Source organism: Archocentrus centrarchus, chromosome 17 (genome assembly GCF_007364275.1).
Source record: "Archocentrus centrarchus isolate MPI-CPG fArcCen1 chromosome 17, fArcCen1, whole genome shotgun sequence".
NCBI lineage: Eukaryota > Metazoa > Chordata > Actinopteri > Cichliformes > Cichlidae > Archocentrus > Archocentrus centrarchus.
In genome coordinates, this window is record NC_044362.1 from 19,869,790 (window position 1) to 19,889,758 (window position 19,969).

General features: G+C 38.5%; 1 protein-coding gene across 6 annotated transcripts in view; it reads right to left on the bottom strand.

Annotated features, from left to right (window-relative positions):
* st18 (ST18 C2H2C-type zinc finger transcription factor) overlaps nt 1–19,969 on the bottom strand; it is a 40,345-nt gene that overhangs the window by 7,553 nt on the left and 12,823 nt on the right. For 3 of the 6 annotated variants that reach the window (XM_030752584.1, XM_030752585.1, XM_030752583.1), the window contains exons 2-12: nt 14,652–14,767; nt 11,552–11,603; nt 10,651–10,681; nt 10,252–10,439; nt 5,728–6,435; nt 4,888–5,022; nt 3,922–4,012; nt 3,734–3,826; nt 2,994–3,202; nt 2,533–2,732; nt 343–588 (exon numbers count right to left, since the gene is read on the bottom strand). In XM_030752584.1, coding sequence (XP_030608444.1) covers nt 343–588; nt 2,533–2,732; nt 2,994–3,202; nt 3,734–3,826; nt 3,922–4,012; nt 4,888–5,022; nt 5,728–6,435; nt 10,252–10,439; nt 10,651–10,681; nt 11,552–11,603 — 1,953 coding nt within the window. In that variant the 5' untranslated portion in view covers nt 14,652–14,767. Of the gene's footprint in view, nt 1–342; nt 589–2,532; nt 2,733–2,975; nt 3,203–3,733; nt 3,827–3,921; nt 4,013–4,887; nt 5,023–5,727; nt 6,436–10,251; nt 10,440–10,650; nt 10,682–11,551; nt 11,604–14,651; nt 14,768–19,969 lie in introns of all 6 variants that reach the window. The other 3 variants (XM_030752581.1, XM_030752579.1, XM_030752580.1) reach the window with 1 other exon arrangement.

Here is a 19,969-nt window from a genome sequence, read left to right on the forward strand (position 1 = left end):
TTTCCTCCCAGTTTCCTGACAAGATGTGTGTAATCTGGTCACAATAACAGAAAAAATGGAGAATTTAGTGGTTAGATTTCACAGTTGCAGACAGTATAGTTAATAGCTAAATACATTAATAAAACACAGACAAAAAAATTTAATTAGTCTTGGAGGGACTTCAGTTTTCTTACCAGCAAAACCGTTAACCTCAGTCTCTGTCTTGTCTCTGATTTATTTATCTTTTTTTTTTTGGCATATAAATTCATCATTTGACCCGAACAGTCTTAACCACTCGCATATCTGATTTGGATGATGCAAATCGTTTTTTTGTTTTGTTTTGTTTTGTTTATTTTCATTTACCTCTTTGTCCTGTAAAACGCGAGCTTTGCTGAAGTTGACAGGGATGGGGCTCTCCCAGCTGTCTCTCTCACACAGCGGCTGGTAGAAGGCGGGGCTGATGAGCACACTCCCGCCTTTGGCCACAGTGGACTCAGGAGGAGACAGCGGGTCGGCTGGAGGTGTCCTGCTCTGTGTTTTTACGTTTTCCTTGCACTTCTTCATACTCAAGTCCAGGGTGCCGTTTTCATCCACCTCTATGAGCATGTCCTAAAAACAACAAAGTTAAATGTACAAAATCTGATCCTCTCAAGAAGAGTATATATATATATATATATATATATATAAAAAATCAGGTATGGCAAATGAAAACAAATAAATCAGAGGATAAAATTAAAAGGCATTTTCTAATTACAGCCATGGGAATGCAAATAAGACAGCACAATGCCTCATTAATATGACAACAGTGATATGGCAAACTTGAACCCAATAACATTTCTCTGTAAACATGAAAACTGACTTGAAACGCAGCGCAAACACACAGTGTATTTAAATAATACATACGGTGGTTATCTCACACCAGACAAAGTACCAAACTAAGCCAGCGTTAATTCTGCTGAACACAAAAAAATAATCACTGGTGTGTAGTTTTTCGGTGACAGCTGTGTCATCTGTTTTCTGGGACACACAACCAAGATGGCAGCTGGGGGTGTGTGTGTGTGTGTGTGTGTGTGGGGGGGGGGGGGGGGGGGGGTGCTGCTGCTGGTTTTAGGTCATCATTATTATAGCAAAAATTAAAAAGCTTAATATGGCATAAGTTTCCCCGCTGACAGATGTGTTTGTCGTTTTTGTGCTGAAACGCAATAGCATGATGACTTATGGCTGTTTTATGGTATTAAAAGTTGTACCTCATTAGATGCTGAAATCCTTTCCCATAAATGAAACCAATTATTCAATCCATATGTTTCATTAGACCCTATACATCATTATTTTTTGTAACAAAGGGTGGGGAGGGGGGGGGGGGGGGGGGGGGCTTTCAAATTAATTAAAGGGGATGATTTTCATGAACGCTGGATGAGGCTGTCCAGTTTAATTATCCAGCCATTTGATGATGTGTGTACCTAATCAAAATAACATCATTGTAGTACCAAAGGATACGCAAGATGTTTGCTATTTATTTTCCTTGAACGTCAGCCGAAACTAAAAACTAAAACTCTGAATGTATATAATTTTTTATTTTTTTTTATCTATAACTGACACATAAATACAGCCTTTAAATATGCAAAATTAGCCAGCTTTCAGCCAGCATTTTTCTGCATGTGATATTTCAAAGCATATAAGTTAAAACACCAGACGACATATCACACTCTAAATATGGTCCCTTTTTTCAGACTTGAAAGCTGTTCTTTATTTTGTACGTCTCTCCAAGACAACTAAGCTGTAAACGAGAACAGATGATTAACTTGCTAACACTGTTTTATTCATTCAGTGGGCTGGTACCTGGTACAGGGCCACATTCTCAGCTCAACAAGCTGGGAGACAAGGATCTGTGCTGTGTAGGTGTGGAAACCTTGAATCATCTACAGTACAGTGTGCATGTATGTAACCCACAGAATGTGATCAATATTAATCATGAAGTGACTTGGAAAAAAAGTTGACTACAATGCCATATTACAGATAATGACAGCAGAAGAGATTTTGGATCAGTGCACTTTTCCAAGAAGAATTTGGATTTTGTGTGAATTAAACTTTTGCTATGTTAACTCCTTTATCTAATGGGCTTAATCCATTCGAATGCTTTTAAAGACTATCTGGTGTAGACACACAGCCTATGCTGGATCATATAACTAAGCAAAATATCCTCTGCCATCTGCAGCGGGCAAGATGCATTCTCAGACAACAGTTCAAGGTTTTTACATGCCAGCTGATGTCGAAACAAAATACAATACCACATGTTTTATTAAAAAAAAGGCGAGTAGTTGTAATTGGGAAAGAAGGCTGATTGTACTTCTTCTTTTGATGTGATTACACAAATTTTCATTTGTGTACATTAAAGCTTTATAGAGTGGAAACCTCCTTGTTTTTGTGCCACCAGAGTGCCAGGCTCTCTTTGCCAAATTCTGTCTTTTGATGTCTTCCCTTTTTATACACAAATCAGAGTTCCTTTAAAAATGACCACATTAAATACCTTTCCAAGTGGTCTAATTTGATTACCTTTGTGGAGGTTGCCAAGGGCCGGTCAGCGACAGCCTCCATGTTCTTCCGGTAGCGAGTGGAGAGGTTAAGGATGGCGGCTGTCGCTGCTGCGGCTTGGAGACCGTCTTCTTTTTTGAATTGACTCGGTGGGCTGTGTTGACCAGAGGTGGGCAGGCGGCCACCTGGAGCACCAAGGAAGCCAGGATACTGCTGAGGGGCTAAAAGACAAATAATTAGCAGATCATTTAGTTACTGGGACACCAGGTGTTCAACCCAAACTTAAAAGTACCCAGAAAAACAAGGAGATTTTTTTTTTGTTTTTAGCATCAATTATGGATATAAAAATAAAAGGCAGTCCTTACAAGTACTGTACATACAATACACATCTATGTCATATGTGGATAAAGCTTGTAATTAGTGACTGAAAAAAGCATTCACATTTATTTAACATGCTCACTTACAAAATGTATGAAACCTACAGTCAGGATAATGGACCATTTCCGGGTCCTGGTTGGTCCCCATCAGAGGCTGCTTGCCGAAGACTTGTGCATCAAAGCTGGCATAATCAAAGCGAATTCTGCTGTACTTGTCCATGTCTTTTGTGAGGCTAGTTTGTAAGGCTGCTACTGGGTGAGAGAGCCTGTAGTTCAACTGGTTCATCTCAAATTTCTTTATTAGGCCGATGGCTCTACAAGGAGGAAAACAGATAACAATAAAATGCTTTACCATGTTAAAGAATCACCTAGGAACTTGTGAGAAAGGTGCTTGGAAAGTTAATATAAAGCAATAAAGAGCAGACATTGTCTTTAACCATTGAGGGATGCCAGTGCTTTTGTACACTCAGAGTCTGGGATCTGATGTGTGTTGTAGATCCACAGCCAGGTTGCCAGACTAATTAATATAGTAGGAGTGGGCATCCTGCCCATGATATATCCACAGGGAACAAAGAGTTCTGCTCTTTTATCATCTCTAATAGAGAGGAACTCACAGGACCAGCAACCATTGCTTATGTCTGCTTGGAAAGCTCAAAATAGGCATGTTCTGTTGGGACTGCTGAATAAAAATATCCCACACTGTTCTTAACAATAATAGTGTTTATCACTTTTTTGCATAACCTCAGTTATGTTTGGAGAACTTCAGTCCACTACAGAGCTCGCTGTAATTATTTCCCTGCATGTGACCACACTAAGAGCAGTGAAAACGTCATCTGGCATAATACCTCGGTGAGCGGTCAGGTGTTTGTCTGCATTTCAGGCTTTCGTCCTGAGGTTTGGAGACTTTCACTGCAGCAGCGATGGGGCAGCCTGAGAGACTGGTTGGGGAGGAAATCAAACACATTAGCCTAATACTGTAACTCATGTATAAACAGGGTGCCGAGATTCTAATGGATTTCTCCTGCGGATGTACCTCCGGTGGGTGCTACGGTTGCTGTTGACATGGCCTCTTCCTGTGCACCCAGGCGTAGGACATTTGAGGACATTCTCGTGCATCGCCAGGACTGAGGGGGTGACAAAGAACAGACAGATGACATAAGCTCAGATAAGCAAAGATAAACATTTCTAAATGAATGCAACATGGGAGACATAATCAAGCTTAAAGATTAGGATGGTAAAAACACATATATGCTGAGCATTCTGGAAATAAAACAAATACATTTTCCTACATTAAGTGAAGATTTAAATAACCGGCACATTAGAGCCTACAGAGCAAAGATCCTACAGAGACAGAATAAAAAAAAAAACCCACAAACGGCTTTCTCATTGTGAGGAATGCTGTAATGTGGCTGAAATGTAAATAGCTTAGTGCAAAGAGGAGCGTAACAAGACAGCTGATTATATTCTTCAAAACAAACACGTCGTTAAAGGTCCGCTCTGTATCCTTAGAAACTTCTTTTCTGTACATATCCTCCAATTAGTTTGTTGGAGTTGTCTATTTATTTTTGAATACTGCGTTAGCTAGCCCTTTGATTTGCAAATACGGCCTCCAGTCTAAGAGCATGTGCTTTTTTGAAAAAGTTAATTACTTTTTCTGTTCCTTTTGTAACATTACTGTTTAATGTTGAATGTTTGTTGAGTTACATTGAAATGACTTAACAATCGCCAATGTGGGGGGAAAAAAAAGAATTCAATATTCACACATTACAACACATTACGAGAAAAAGAGAGAGAGAGAAAATCCTTTAAGTTTATTTGAAAAGTTTTGTGCGTGTCTTTGAATTCAGCTAAATGTATAAGCAGGCCTTTCTTGTTTTGGGCTCGTGCTAAGAGGATTTCAATTACTGTGGCTGATTGTAAATTGTAAAACTGGCAGTTTTTGTGAGTGTAAATCATCCATTACGCTGTATGTATACACAGAACCGCTTATGTGACTTACTCTCTGGGGGAACTCGGACTTTATGAGGACACCCAGACAGACTCCTGTGATGAGGGTACAGGCCGGTCGCATGACCAGTGCCATCACAGCCAGGAGTTGGACACTTTATATCCTTTTTATCTGCCCGTGGAGAATCTGTAGAGTCGATAAAAAAAAGATTTTGCAATAAAGAAAAGTATATAACCACTAACTGATGCCAAAATGAATGCAGTGCTGCTGTCTTTAAGAGTAGAACTAAAGAAATAAGTGAATTATACATTTTGTATTGTCCTGAATGCATATTATACATAGGTCAATAAATTGAAATATCATTCAGAGCCAGCCTCTTTTTTTTTTTTCACAAATAGCTTCTATTAATCTGTCATTTTAGTTATGGCTACAGTTTAACAGAGAGCATTCACTTCTTAATGCCCACCCATCGAAAGATTACATCTAGGATTACACATTTAGCTGCAGTCATTTGAAGAATCAGAGGGAAACATGAGAGGTACTTTAGGAGGATTTAAGACTTATGGTCATGGTTAAATATCCAGTTGATTCCTATCAAAATCCAATATTCTGAGTAGAAGCAATTCCATCAGAAAATTTTGTTCTTTATTTTAGTCTGTTCATTTATTACTTCACTTGTTGCCAAAATGTTTTTAGTCCTTAAGAGGATTTCCTCCCTCTGATTACCCCACCCCTCCAAAAAATATGCTTCTTTTATTCCTTTTAATGTTTTCTGAGCACCCAATCATCCAAATCACAAGTGGTCTATCAGACTTAAACTGTATGAAGGTGCATACTATGTTTTATTATTAACTGTGTTTTTCTTTAGATCAACTTTTTTTTTCTTTATACCTTTTCCTCCATGATAGTTGAGTCTGCTGTCCATCTCCATCATTCTATGGTGCCTCCTTTCGCTGGTCATCTGCTCCATGAGGAACCGGTCCATCTCTCTGTAGGCATGGTGCAGGACCTGCCTTTGCTCTGTCTGCAGAGCTATGGCCTGCTCCAGCAGGCTCAGGTTTACTCTCCCTCGGCTCATTTCAAGCCCTCTCTCGTGGAGGCCGAGAGCCCAGGTATCTAGCCGAGGTGGCCTGTCCGCCTCTGCCTCCCCTTCACTGTCCTCCTCTGTGGGGAGAAGCCTGTATCTTAAAGCTTCAGCCTGAAAAATGTTCACTCTACCCAGTGGACCACCTAATTCTGAGTGAGGCTCTTCTTTCACATGGCCATTCCTGCCTGAAACATCTTCAGAGAGTCTGGAAGGACTGCAGTCTGAGCTGTTCACTTTGGCAGACAGAGCCAGAGGCTCCCACTCAGCTTCCCTCATGTCTCCATACTGACTCTGTGGTGAGGATGCACTGCTCATCCTGTCGTGACTTTGGTCTTCATTATTAAGAAACTCCTCATCATCTTCATCCATTAGCGGTTCAGATGTGTCCGGCTCACACTGTGGCGAGCCATTAGATGTAACTTCAGACCATCCAAGCGAATTGCTGGACTTTGGTGTCACATCATGGCAGCCATTTTTGTTAGTCACTCCATTGACTGCATTTAAGTTTCCACCTAAAACAATAAGACAACGCTGATTATTCAACATGTTCAAGTCTTTGCATGCTGAACTTGCTCATTTGTGCCTTTTCAGTCACATACATGATAAGAATTGTACATCCATGATAATCTTCTGTAAATCCTTTTAAGGTTTTAGATTTTGCGTTACTTTCTATGTATAATATCTTGTGAAAAACATGTTTTTATACCCATTTATAGGATTTATAAAAGTACATGCTGCACTGGAAAGATAATCATAAGGTTGTTAGATTTCCAAGCAATTCCTCAAGCATATTTTAGATAACATACATAAACCTTCATTCTGCTAGTTCAACATGAAACCCAGACATGAGGAAGACAATTGTTTTTCACTTTGTTGTTGCCTCCAATTGGAGCAAGAAACCAATATCGATTTAGGACAAGATTATTAAAGGATTTACAGTGCGTTGGACAGAAAACATCAGTTTATAATTAGTTATGTGTATTTTAAAGTGCAAGCCAAGCAGCAACATGTTGTCATCTTAAAAACTGATTTGAAAAACATAACATACATCTTGTTTTTAGGGATAAGAGCAAGAAAAGTGAAGAGGATTCCTGAAAACAAAGAACAGAGAAAATAGATAAAAGAGACAAATCTCTGTAAGATGTTGCTATGTGTGTGGCAGAACCTGATTTAGGAAAAGCCAGCCATACATCTCAGTCACAAAGCTGACAATAGTATTTGTTGGATACAAACAGGAGACCGCTTTGCCTGCAGAAATGAGTGACTTAGTGAACTTGACCCAAACTTGATGAAAATTTGAAGCCTTTGGTTTAATTTGATTAGAGGGGAAAAAAAAGCCATCACATCACTTTAAAAAAAAAAATTATTATGAGTGCCTTTACATGGAAAATTATTGGTTGTCAAAGTGTCAAAAGCATGAACTGAAAATATTTTTTAAAATTATGAGTAAATTTGACTGAAACTGTTAAATTAAAACAGGTGTTTGTGAATGTTGAAATGATACATGTCTAATGTGTGTTTTGTACTATATGTGGAGCAGAGAATAGCTGCTGATCCAAAACGTTCCTATGGTCTACATGCTATTTGCTGCCTGTATTTGTGCATCCAATATACTGAGCATATTAAGATCTTTACTTTTTTTGCCACCACCTTTTTGCTGATTCCCGAGGAGCTGAAATGTGTCCTAGTTAACCACCTATAATATTATTTGAGATTAAAATTAAAGGCCGAACACAGCAGGCAAAAGTAGATTAAAAAGTTTTAACAAATTAAAGCTCTTCAACTAATTCTGATTTTTATTATAGCAAGTCAATTACTCACTCACTTTTGGCATTCTGTATTCTATGTGGGTGTTAAAGAAACCACATGTAATGTTTCTAGATGAATACAACATAGATGCATTTCTTCTTACATATAATCTCTTTTTTTCCGGCTTATTTTGCTGAGTGCTCTAAATAATTTAATTTGCGCTGACCTTTGGCCCTCCATCTTTTCAAATAAATCCAGAAATCCCAGTCATACGCACAGAAAGCTACAAGACTGTATGAAACCTTATGCACTGCAAGTCTGATCAGTGGAACAGACAAAGAGGGTTAGGGTTATCCCTCAAAATGCATCTGAGACAACACTTTATTAACACAGCTGATCATATTAAGTCATGGTCAGTGATTAACAATGGAAAGCTATCATCTGGATTGATTCAACAAAATCTCTCTTGATCCTCCAAAATCATACAAACTTATGCGCTATTAAAGCTCTTTGGACTGTGAGGGGTTTTACTTTCAGTAGGGCTGAACTGGAAGTCTATATCCTCTTAAGTAGCCACACATTAGCGACCAAACCAAAAAGTAGGATTCAATAGACTGAGAAGATAGATAGAGAAGGATTGTGAGAATCAGATCAAACAGTGCAGGGGACGGTACAGATACAGGCATTATCAGACAGCTGCGACTCATTAATGGGAGCAACACAAAAACGTAATCCTTGCCAAAACAGCTTTAAAAAAACGGCAGAAATTATGTGGTACTAATGAAAAAAAACAAACAAAAAAGCTAAATATATGATTTCCTGCATTGTTAAGTGCACATGTCTGGTCTGACATGTCTGCTTTTACATGCATTTTGCTCGGGCGACATAAAGGTGCGTTACTATCTGTTCCCTGCTGTGAAAAATATTTAGAAAGCGGCGTCTAAAGACAAACCCTGTTGAATGAAAAATTAAAGCCAGTTACACATATTTACATTTATGAGGCAAGCAACAAGGGTTTTGTTTTTCATCCAGATGGACTCCCAGGCCTGACACAGCCGCATACAGTCAGACAAGCACACAGACACACACACACACACACACACACACACACACACACACAGAGAAAGAGAGAGAGAGAGAAGCGCAATGAAAAAAGGAAAGAGATGGAGGAAAAAAACTTGGATCCCTCCGGTGGTTTGTGTGTTGGAACAGGTGAACAGTTTGTACTCCAGAATAGCCATTACCAGCACTCTGCAGCAGGGCTGCAGTTGGCTGGAGTTGAACGCAGTGTGGCTCAACCAAACGAGAGGCTTATTTTTCTCCCTTTTTGTTAAAATGCAGATATGACCAGCTTACTACTGCAAAAATTCTTACTGCCTCCAGTTCACTTCTCCAATTTTTGTTTTTACCACAGGAAAACAGCCCCCAAATCTGACAATCACAGCAAAATATGTTCTGAATATGTTTATCAATATTCGTGTTCGTTTGACACATTCAGAGGTTTTTTTTATTTTATTTTAAATTCTGGCTGGATTTTGTTTTGTTTAACTGAATATCAGGTTCAAAAATAGGAAAAAAATATATAGCAGTCAATCAGTGATTAAAAAGAAAAAGTATCCGGAATACACAACAACAAAAGGAGAAACTGGTGATGCACAGTGAATAACTTAGATAATTGTAATGTAATATGAACCCAGGAAACAAATAAATTCCATTTCCAACGAATCCACACAATTTAGTGAGCTACTCTCCTGGTCCATTTAACTACACACATGTGTACTATAATGAGCTGTAGACATTATGCCTAATTATGTATTAGACTGTGTTAGAGGGCCTAACAAAAGCTTTTGAAAGGGACAATTACGTTTGTTGCTTAGTTACATCGTTAAAAATATACCAAATCAGTGCAGATTATAGTGGGCGAGAATGCACATGTACACCACGAGCATTGTTGCCAAAATGCACAAAATTCAATTTATTAGGAAAAAAGAAAACATTTTTGCTTGTGAAAAGGATGGTGGCATAAGTGAAAATAAACAATTTTTAACTGTTGTAGATGAAGTGTTCCTGTGGGCAAGTTAAAAAAAGAAAAAAAAAAAAGTAAAAGAAAAAGAAAAAAAAGAGTAAAACACTGGAACACCAGCCAAGCAGCAGTGACAGCTCATTTGTTTTTCACAAAAGGCAACTTCAATAAAATTTTGTAGAAAAGAATGGAGGAAGTTTAATTTAAATCAAAGTGAACTGGTGCACGCCTCTATTCAGTTTCTCATTCTATGGATTCAATTGATTTGGACTGGCTATTGAAAAAGGACAGATGAGGGGTCTGAAATTTGGCCTCATCAAAAGAGGGTAAAGCCACGCCAAAAATATCATGGCAGATCAGCTGTCAAAACTTCAATTTGTGGATGTGAGACACAACTAATGTGGACCCAGCAGTGTAGTCTTTCACTTCCACTGCACAATGACTGCGGCTGCTGGCTGATGGTAGAGGGAGGGAAATATGAATGCAACAGATGGGATTTTAAAATTCAGCGTCAATTGTTCATCAAAACAGACAAAACAACAGGACATCTGTTTACCTGCTGGAGTGTCAATGTTCCTCAGCTCTTCTTTGTCCTGTGGCGGTGCCAGGTCCTCACTCTCCTCTTCACATGCCTCGCTAGGGCTGTAGTGGCGGGGCTTCATCAGCAGGGACTTTCTCTTGTTGATGGGGGCACCCTGCACCCCTTCCTGAGCACTCCTCTTCCTCGCCATGGACCCATATGGGCTGGAGGGAACAAGGGAATAGAGGAAAAGCCCAGCAGGGTCAACAGAGGCCTCAGTTGGCTCATTTTAAACTTCAGACTACAAATCCTTTTTGTTTTTTTTTTTGTTTTTATTTTATGTTACAAACTATCAATTGCGTCTAAGATCTGGGAAAAATATACTTCCTTTCTGGCGTAACGATGAAAAAGTGTAAGCATGTCAAAAATTTTTACCTGTGAGTCTCAGTGACAGAGTCAGCCAGCCCTGTGAAATAAAGGCCAAGAAACAACACATAAAAAGTTGTGTTTACATTTCCACTGCAGCAGTACAGCATCTGTCAACATATTCTTCATAAAAGGCAACTGACTACTTTTGGGCTATTAGTCTTGAAATTTTGCAATGTATTGTAAATATTTGTTTTGTCAATAATGTTTTCGGGATGATACCACATGGGCTACCACTGCTTTATCCAAGCTTTTAGCATAGATTTTACTCCCTTTTACAATGCCATCGGGTATAATCAGCATAAGGATGTAGAAGTGGTCTCTTCATTGATCTGAAAAGCTTTTCATTCAGTCTGCTCATTCTCTGGGAAACCAACAGTAGCTCATCTTTTGACAGTGTTGACAACATGATCTAAAAGGGTAAATCAATTTTCCCAGAGGCCTGCATAAATCTCATTCACAAGTTCTACCCCTACTCCCATGAAGCACGACCAATAATAACACTTTTCATGAATTTTCCCAGTTGTAGTAATAGCTCCAGCGTGAGCAGGAAGGCCTCAGAGGCCCTGAACACTTGCATAATGACATATCCAGTCTAGAGGTTTTCAATCACACAATATATACACACTCCTTAACTAATTTGAGCCAGTGTTCCAATTTAATGAAGTTATTCCCCTCTGAATAATGAAATGGCGGTGCAGTGCTCTTCAGACCGGTAAGATAATACATAAAATTGACAGTTATAAAGTTGGATTGTTGAACTGATACCCCTAGCCCATGGTGATAAGTGGAGTACGTGTATGTGTGCATATGTGTGTGTGTATGTTTCCGCGTGTGTGTGTGTGTGTGTGTGTGCGTGCACGCACGTGCATGTATTTAAAAGCAAACTAAAACTGAAAGCTGCACTCACCTGTGTTACTGTCACATGTTTTCAAGGTTTGCTCCTCACCTTCAGAATCCATCTGCAAATAAACCATTAAATGTACAGATGAGCCACTAAAAGACTGATTTTAATCCATTTAAAGTATTTATTTTTATTAATTAAATTATATGACAAAAGGCTTAAACACTTAATAGATTATTGTGGATTTTTTTTTTTTTTTTTTTTTTTTTGGCAGGTAAGCAGAGTAACCAGAGCCACTGAGCCTTAAAATCTATTTTTTCCACACAGCAACATCACAAAGAGCTCCTAAAACACCAGTAATATGCAAACACATAAAGTATAATGTCAGGAAAAAAAGTTTCAAAGGTGAGTAAAAATGTAATGACACTAAATAATGACATTAAAGTACGGACAGCACCTCAGAGTGTGTGTTTAGACAAAAATAGTTGCTAAAATCCATCCACTCTCGCTGGCTGTTGCTTGTGGGTCCCAAATAAAACCTATTAAACATAATTATTCCAGGCTGATGGTGGCGTATAGTGGTCACAGGCCAGTGAAATCTGTGAGTCATAGGATATGCTGTTACTTTTCCCTGGTAATGGGAAACATGACTCCTCTCTCTCGTTTGCTGTTGTGATTGAAGGCACTGACCTGTCATACATTTATAATAGGGGAGCAGGTGTGGCAGTGATGGACCTTAATTTCCTTTAATAAACCTTTTATGTGCCACACTCTTAATGCCACGCCGGGCCCTCAGAGGTCCTGCTCATAATAGGTTCATTACTTTTGATTACTAGAGCCTATTGAGACAAACAACTCCCAAACACTATAGATTACATTCTGTAAAAATGAATGTACCTCATTAGTTTGTAACACTTTTCCACACAGACATGCTTTAACATTTTGTATAAATGTGTTGCTCTGAAGGCAAAATGTTGGTCTTACATCATGCAACCTGAGATTATAACATGGACATTAATCAAAGTTCAAATGATGTTATCAGTGCACTGAAATATCACAGCTGACTCATAATGTTACCAGAGTGGGGTTTTTTTCCCTTTCTTTATGTGACATTTTAGATGTTCCTGTCTTATGTAAATATTTACATAACTTTCTTATATTTTTCACAGTATGTACATTTTCTCTGGTCAGTCAAGAATAATGCTGATTGTGTGCATGCTGTAGGAAGGTTTCATAATAATAATAATGATTCCTATTAATAAGAATAATGCGCAATGGTGCAACTTCTCAATATAGTAAGTTTAGTAAGTCTATCCAGTAAAAACTGTTTCAATGGTGTTAAGGTTGTTGTATATTCAACTACAGCTTTTTTTAGTAGGGGGCACACAGTTAATCTACATACAGTTAATCAAACCTTTCTATTTGTGAGCACTGCTCTTAAATGAAGAAAGGCATTTTTGGTGCACTGTTAGTAGTTATCTTGACAGAGTACAGTTTATATCAAATCCATATAACAAGGAGTGACACATAATAATAAAACAAGGAAGGGCTTGTTAGGTATCTGTGGTTTCCTAACAGGTATTCCTGGCATGGCAACAACATGGATAAACATGTGATGTGAAGTATTTACAAAAGCAGAACAAATAGATACAATCAGGGTCAAATGGGAGCTTTTATTGACATTCCCTAAACAATCTGGCTAAAATCATTATATAAGTTACCTTTTCTTTGTTTTTTCTCCTATGACAGTTCTTCTGGTATGTGTATTACACATTTTACAGGGCGTCTTACGGCAACCTGCATTCAACCTCCACATATAGTATTTGTAAACAACATTTTGCACATATATTTAATTTACAGTTAATATTTGTCAGGAGGTTCAGCTTAAAACCCTCTGTTGTCACCCGTAAGAAAAGACTGGTTTAATAGTCTGGAACTTCTCTGTGTTCAGTGGAGAAGTTACAATTGTTCACTAACATCATGCGTTAACAAACACAGACTGTCCTTAAAAATATTAAATGGATGGGTTTACATAAAATGTTACCAGTGGAATTTTAAAAATGCATATTTTTGCTCTTCATCCAGCATATTATCCACTGTAATTATCTACAACAATATAATTAATCAGCGGCTGTGATATACAGTGAAACTAGGTTAAATAATTTATGTATGGAAAACTGCTTGTTGAAGCTATTGTGCTGACCTTTAATTCATGAAAAAATCTACTTGGGTTCATGATTGATAAAAAATTTGTGAGGTAGGTGGTGAGACTTTTTCAGAGGTGCATGCCAGAAAAAGTTTAAGAACCACTGTCTAAATATAAAATTTCTTTGAGAAAGAAAGGGGACAAAGAATATATATATATATATATATATATATATATAAAATGACATTAAAGTACATAATATAATATATATAGTATATCGCAAAAGTGATGATTTCTATCTAAACGTTCTTTCCACCTGCGCCCACAGAATAAAGGAATAATCGGAAGTGCTGTAGGTTCACTCTTACAAAGAGTAACACAGACTACAGCTATTAATTAAACAAGGAATAACAATAACAGTGCATGTTTTTGTAAACATCAAACCTCATTCCCACTGAAGACTTAACCTTTTATTTATAACCTTTATTTATAACATTTAATGTATTTACCCTTTTCCTTATAGGACGTCACTGATTTCTCTTCACTCACATATTTGTAACTTACACACCTACACACAAATAGCAGCACAAAAAGAAAAAGAGTAAATGATCAACATCGGGCACATTTTAATGTTGTTAAAACACTAGTATGTCTTCAAAGTCCTTCTAATGAAATAGTGCTGAGTAAATCTGTCTCTAAACTTTCTACTAGGCTACAAATCCAGCTGAGACAATGTGACACATAAAAGGCAATCATCATTTAACAAAAAGCAGATTCAGCAATAGCCTTTAAAGAGTATACGATCTGCCAGCCACCCACAGCTCTGCATAAGTAAAAACCAATCTCACTTTATGATCACTGTGGTCAAAGGAGCAGTGGCACTCCACCACTTAGCATGCTACTTATCCAAAACACTGTTACACAAGCATTTATCCCTTTCTGTCCCAAACAAAACTTCTTTTTTACTTTGTATATACACTTGAAGCTCTGTCTGTGCCACATGTGCGACAGATTATTTACCTTTGATTGTAGTTTTCCAAGCGCTTTGTAGAATAAGATGCCAGATCCACACTGTTCACCCTGGTTGACGATTTCACGCTTGTTATCTCTCAGGAAGTGATCATGTAATTCATTATCTATAAAAATAAAAAAATTTAAAAAAAAAAACAAAAGTTTAAAATCTTACCTTACAATCTGTAACTTTTTCATAATCTCCAAACCAACTTTTGGAAGGTTTGTATTCATATATTTTCATCTTCTGTGTGAATATGAACATGTATTCAGAAAAAAAGGTGGAAAGAGCATATTAATATCTCGCATGGAATAAGAAACACGATGCAAATTGATTGCTTGACAGGGATCAAATTGCTTGCTTCTAATTAATACAAAACATCCAAGAGGGAAAACAAGGATGAACACAATGAGTACATTAAGCCTCTTCACTTCACAGATCTTATTATGGAATTATTTATTTCTGTTAGCTTTGAAAAAAAAAAAAACCCCAACATCTTCTTAATTATAGCTCACAGAGCGTTTCCCCGGAAAAACAAAACTGGGGGAAAAAAATAAGGGGGTGGGGTGGGGGTTATTCACTCAGTTTCATTAGCATATGAAAAAAGACTCACTACTATTCGGGCTTGTTCGTCATCTGCTGAATCATATTTATGCCCCCCGCATACGCACACACACACACACACACACACACACACACCCCAAGTCCAACATAAATAATGCTTCTCAGAGGATGGTTTCCCTGCGTCTAGGGCAGATTTCTCAGGGGGAAAGGAGGCAGCCTGATGCTGAGGGTCCATGAGATTTTCTATGTGTTAATCTGGCTGCTAGCTGTCCTTGAGTCCAGCCCATTCCCCCCTAACCCCATCTGCTAGCATTCCCACCACAGAGGAGAGAATGGGCTGCGACTGGGGATAGAAAAAGAGAGAGACCTTCCCAGTCCAGCAATCATGAATAACCATTGCCTCGCACCATTATCAGAGAGGCTGGATCCAAGCTGAGATGGTGGAGAGCAAATGCCTGTAAAACACCCCAACGCTCCTGACGTTACTCAAACCACACTCTCACATTTTGTTGTAAGTGATGCTATTATTATTATTTTCAAATAATGCCTTATTAATACTGTGCAGCTGCTGTGGATATTCATCACTGACCTTGAGTCTTTGTGTCCCCTTGTTCCCAGCTTATCCATGCACTTGGGACGCTCTCGTGTAATTAACACAGACATTATTGTGATGGAGTAAAAAAAAACTCTGAGCAGATACCTCATCTTGAAACCAATAAAGCGGGCCAGAATAGCAAAGTAAGATTCTGGAGACCATAAAATTAATTACATTATTTACATTTCCTTTAGATAGGGGGGTACAGGCGAGATGATAGAGGCAAATGAGATTACACAAAATAAGATTTCAAAATGTCAGTGCTGCACACTCAACCAACCAACTGTTATGATTAGATTACTCTTTTAATATAATTACTGTCTAAGGCTGTGTGTGGAAACAATGCATACATAAAACACAGGAGCGGCATCTTAACTGATTCTCATCCTTTTCTCCACGAGTCTTTTTCTCTTAACCTTTCTTCAACAGTATCATTTTGAATTATAGGGAACGGATGGGTGCTCTGTGCAAGGTCACTGTCTGGTGTGTACTCACCTCCCACCCCCACCCCCCTCTCTCCCTGTTTTTGTTTCCTCTTCCAGAAGCACACTGAGTGAAGGGTTAAAACTGGAATGGATTTAATTATGGAATGAATGGAATTATAATGCGCCTGCAGCAAGTTTTCCTCCTTATTTATTAAAGCAGCTGATGGGCCAGGTTTGATGAGCCACTTCTGGCATAATTGAGTCATCACACAAAGAGGGTTCCTCGCATTCAGAGTGGTTTTATCAGCAGCAAACAGACCTGATTACTGGCAATTACACTCTGATCTAGGGGAAGGAGAAAAAAAGGGTAAATGTGCGGGGTAACTTCTGTGTTTATAGTTTACCCCGGGAATAATTTTCACATTAATTTTACATGCTAAGTGTTTTCTGTTTGTGTATAATAAAGAGTGAACGGCAGGAGATAGCACCTTTTACTTTCATATTTTCTTGTAATGAAATTCTGCTAGGAAATGGTGAACTGATCTCAATTCATATTGACCCTATAGGAGGTTTGAGAACAGCTAAATATATAGCCTGTCTGGGTGTAGCTAAAAGGTGAGCTACCTGCTTGGAAAGTGATCACACCTTCTCTGTAGAAGCAGTAAAACTGTATGCAAAACTAAAATGCTTGCTTTTATTTATTGATTTTTTTTTGACATTATGAGATGCAAATGGATAAACGTCTGTTCATAGTAACAAACAACTTTTTTTTGTCTTTGTTGTGAGATTTCCAATGGACATGAGAAAAATATATATATAATTTAGAAAGCGAACTGCTCAAAATTTGAAGAAGTGCAATTTATAGTTTTTTTTTTTAACATTTCACAATGTGTAATTGTTGGTTACCTTCATGGTAAAATTGACAGTTTATCAACACTTCACAGCGCTGGCAGATTTGCTCTGTTCATAATATTATTACATATTTTCACCTGAATCTAGGGACAAAAGAGGCCGAACAGTGTTTTATTTCCCCTTATATTAAGGCAAAATTATTTTTGCACAACTCTACTGTTAGATCTCAGAAAAAGGAAAGTATTAGGTTTTTACATGTGCAGTATGTATGTGCAAAAAAAAAAATACTGTATCCTAAAAAAAAAGTCTGCCAGCAATTTATGAGCATTCCTCTGTGTAATGGAGGTTTCTGGATTCATGCAGACACAGTCAAAATCTTGAAGTCAACTGCGATTTCAGATATAACAGCCTCACAGCTACCCTGACGGCCAAGCAAAGTGTTTGTGCCTTTTGCCAAAGAGTACTTTTATAGAGAAGCGTATTGGCATCTTATCACTTCTCCAAGACAGAGATGCTTCAATAAAAGAACACAGCTCACAGAATTCTTAACAGACAATTAGGAGCCTGGCTAGCCACTAACGCTTCAATGATTTGTTATGATGGCATAACTACAGGGGAAACTTGTTATTGGACGGAGTTAGCAAGAGTCCCATAAAAGAGTCAGATGGTGACACCTTTGCCGAGGTGATTTATGAATCTTGTAATCGCTTTCCAAAGTCATCCCAAAGCCTTCCCTCTAAATTGAGTTCATCTGGAGCCGGACCACACAGAGGCACCAAGTCCAGATTGTTTCTTCTGACATCAAAGAGCCAATTTCTGTTTTTGACCAAATTTCTGCTGCTTTTAGTTCCCTTATCGTATGAAAGGCTCGATGATATGCTATTTTATTTGTGAATTTCAATCCAATTACGGACACCAAAATATTGAGACAAATAAAATTAGTATCTCCTTTCACTACACTATCCATCAATAGCATAATAAGTGGAGCGGCAGACAATTCATCCATTGGCAAGTCTCCAGTCTGCCAAACCGCTCTCATGTTAGTTTGAATCTTTGAATTCTGTCATGTACATGGTTTTTCAAACCTGTCTAATTTGAGGACAGGTGTTTGGGGAGAAAGAAGTTCCAGCCCTGGTGTAACAATGAGCAGAGTAATCCTGCTCATTGTTCCTGCCCAAGGAGCCCCTTTCATGAAGGAGGTTGCATGAATGCTACCAGGTGGTCTGCAATTTGGAGAAACGTAGTAACCGTTCCAGCTAATCCCCCGTCACAAAAGGCAGGTCTCCAGTGCTCTGGGCCTCTCCGGGGCAGAGGGAAAAGTTTACCTTGAACACATAGTGTCTGAAAGGAGTCAGGACTCGAGCAGTGATTCCTAATCAGATTGCGCTGAAGTGAACAGCTCGCATGGCAGCTGTAGTTTTCCCAGGGTTAATTACCTTTCACTGCTCTCTCTAAATGAGTCAGCTGTTCCTGTCATTAAACAACTCCACTCTATCTCTGCTCCTCTGTCCTCCTCGCACATGTGCACAAGTGCACACGGGTGTGCACGGTCACGCACACACTGACACTAAACCATAAACATACAGAGTTGGACCTTTGTTTTTTTTTATCCATTATTTCTATGTATTGTGTACAGTGACTGAAGAGTGTTAAAACGTTATTTAGATATTATAGTGACTTTGGTCAAATTGCAAATCAGTCAGTGGCCACTGAAATGGAGGTTGCTGTATTTTTATTTATGCTATGGATGTTTATGCAGATAGAAGGCAGTAGTCCCAACACACCTCCCCTACCCTGCTGAAGGAAAATACGACCAATCTGTCAAGGTCCTATTCTAAACAGACCCTTTAGTATTAATTGAGTACATATAGGAAGCAAACATGGTCACATATGCGCACACACAAACACGAGCATACGTACATACACAGAAACATGCGGATACACATACATGCACACACAGAGACAGAGTCCAGCTCTGTAATAGTTGTGCTGTCATCAATTCTGAACAATCTGTCTACTCACTGGGCTCAGTGGCTCAGGATGTTGGGGGAGTTTTAAGTGATTTTTGCCACTGTATGGTAAAATCCCTCGGCCACCTGGATTACAAACTCTAGTCCTTTAACTCATGCCAGTATAAATCCGTGTTAACTCGGATTTACCTCTGGCATATGAATTCTCAATCTGCGTAAGCTTTGTTTGGAATGAGTCGAACATAAGTATTTCATGCAGTAAGGATGCCCAGTGGTGAATTCCTATTTCTGTGAAACACACACTGGGAGACAGTTCAGGACTAAATCAGTCATTAGAACAACTAGAAAAGCCTGAAGCAGTGCTTTATTACAGTCAAAAGGTGAGACCCGTATGGCTGCTCACATCCAGGTGGAAGTGTGCAGCGCTGCACTGTGAAATCCACATAACCATGGTGAGAGATATAAACTCAGAGCTGTATACTGTGGTCAAGAGTTTAATCAGATTCCTCACTCCAAGCTTTTGCTTTGCTTATTGTCAGGCAAACATTATTTGCTCAGTTGTTCAAACACAAGTCCTGGTCTGCTACCAAAGCGATCATGATAAAATAAAATATGGCATGAGCAGCCTGGAGGATCTAAATTAAGTATTATCCAATATCCATACAATCTCTCACTCTCACACACACACACATACATACACACAGACTTCTGGGATAGCAGAGTTAAGCCAGACTATTTTGTACTTAAAAGGTTAGCAGGGCTGTTTTGTGAGTTTGATCCATGCTTGCCAAATCAGCAGATGGTCCATGAATATGATTATATGCATCAATAAAAGGAGTAATCTTTAACAAAATGTAAATTTGACTTAAGTCCAGGGTTTAATATACAAGATGGACTTTCACCCACTTTCCAGCCTGACA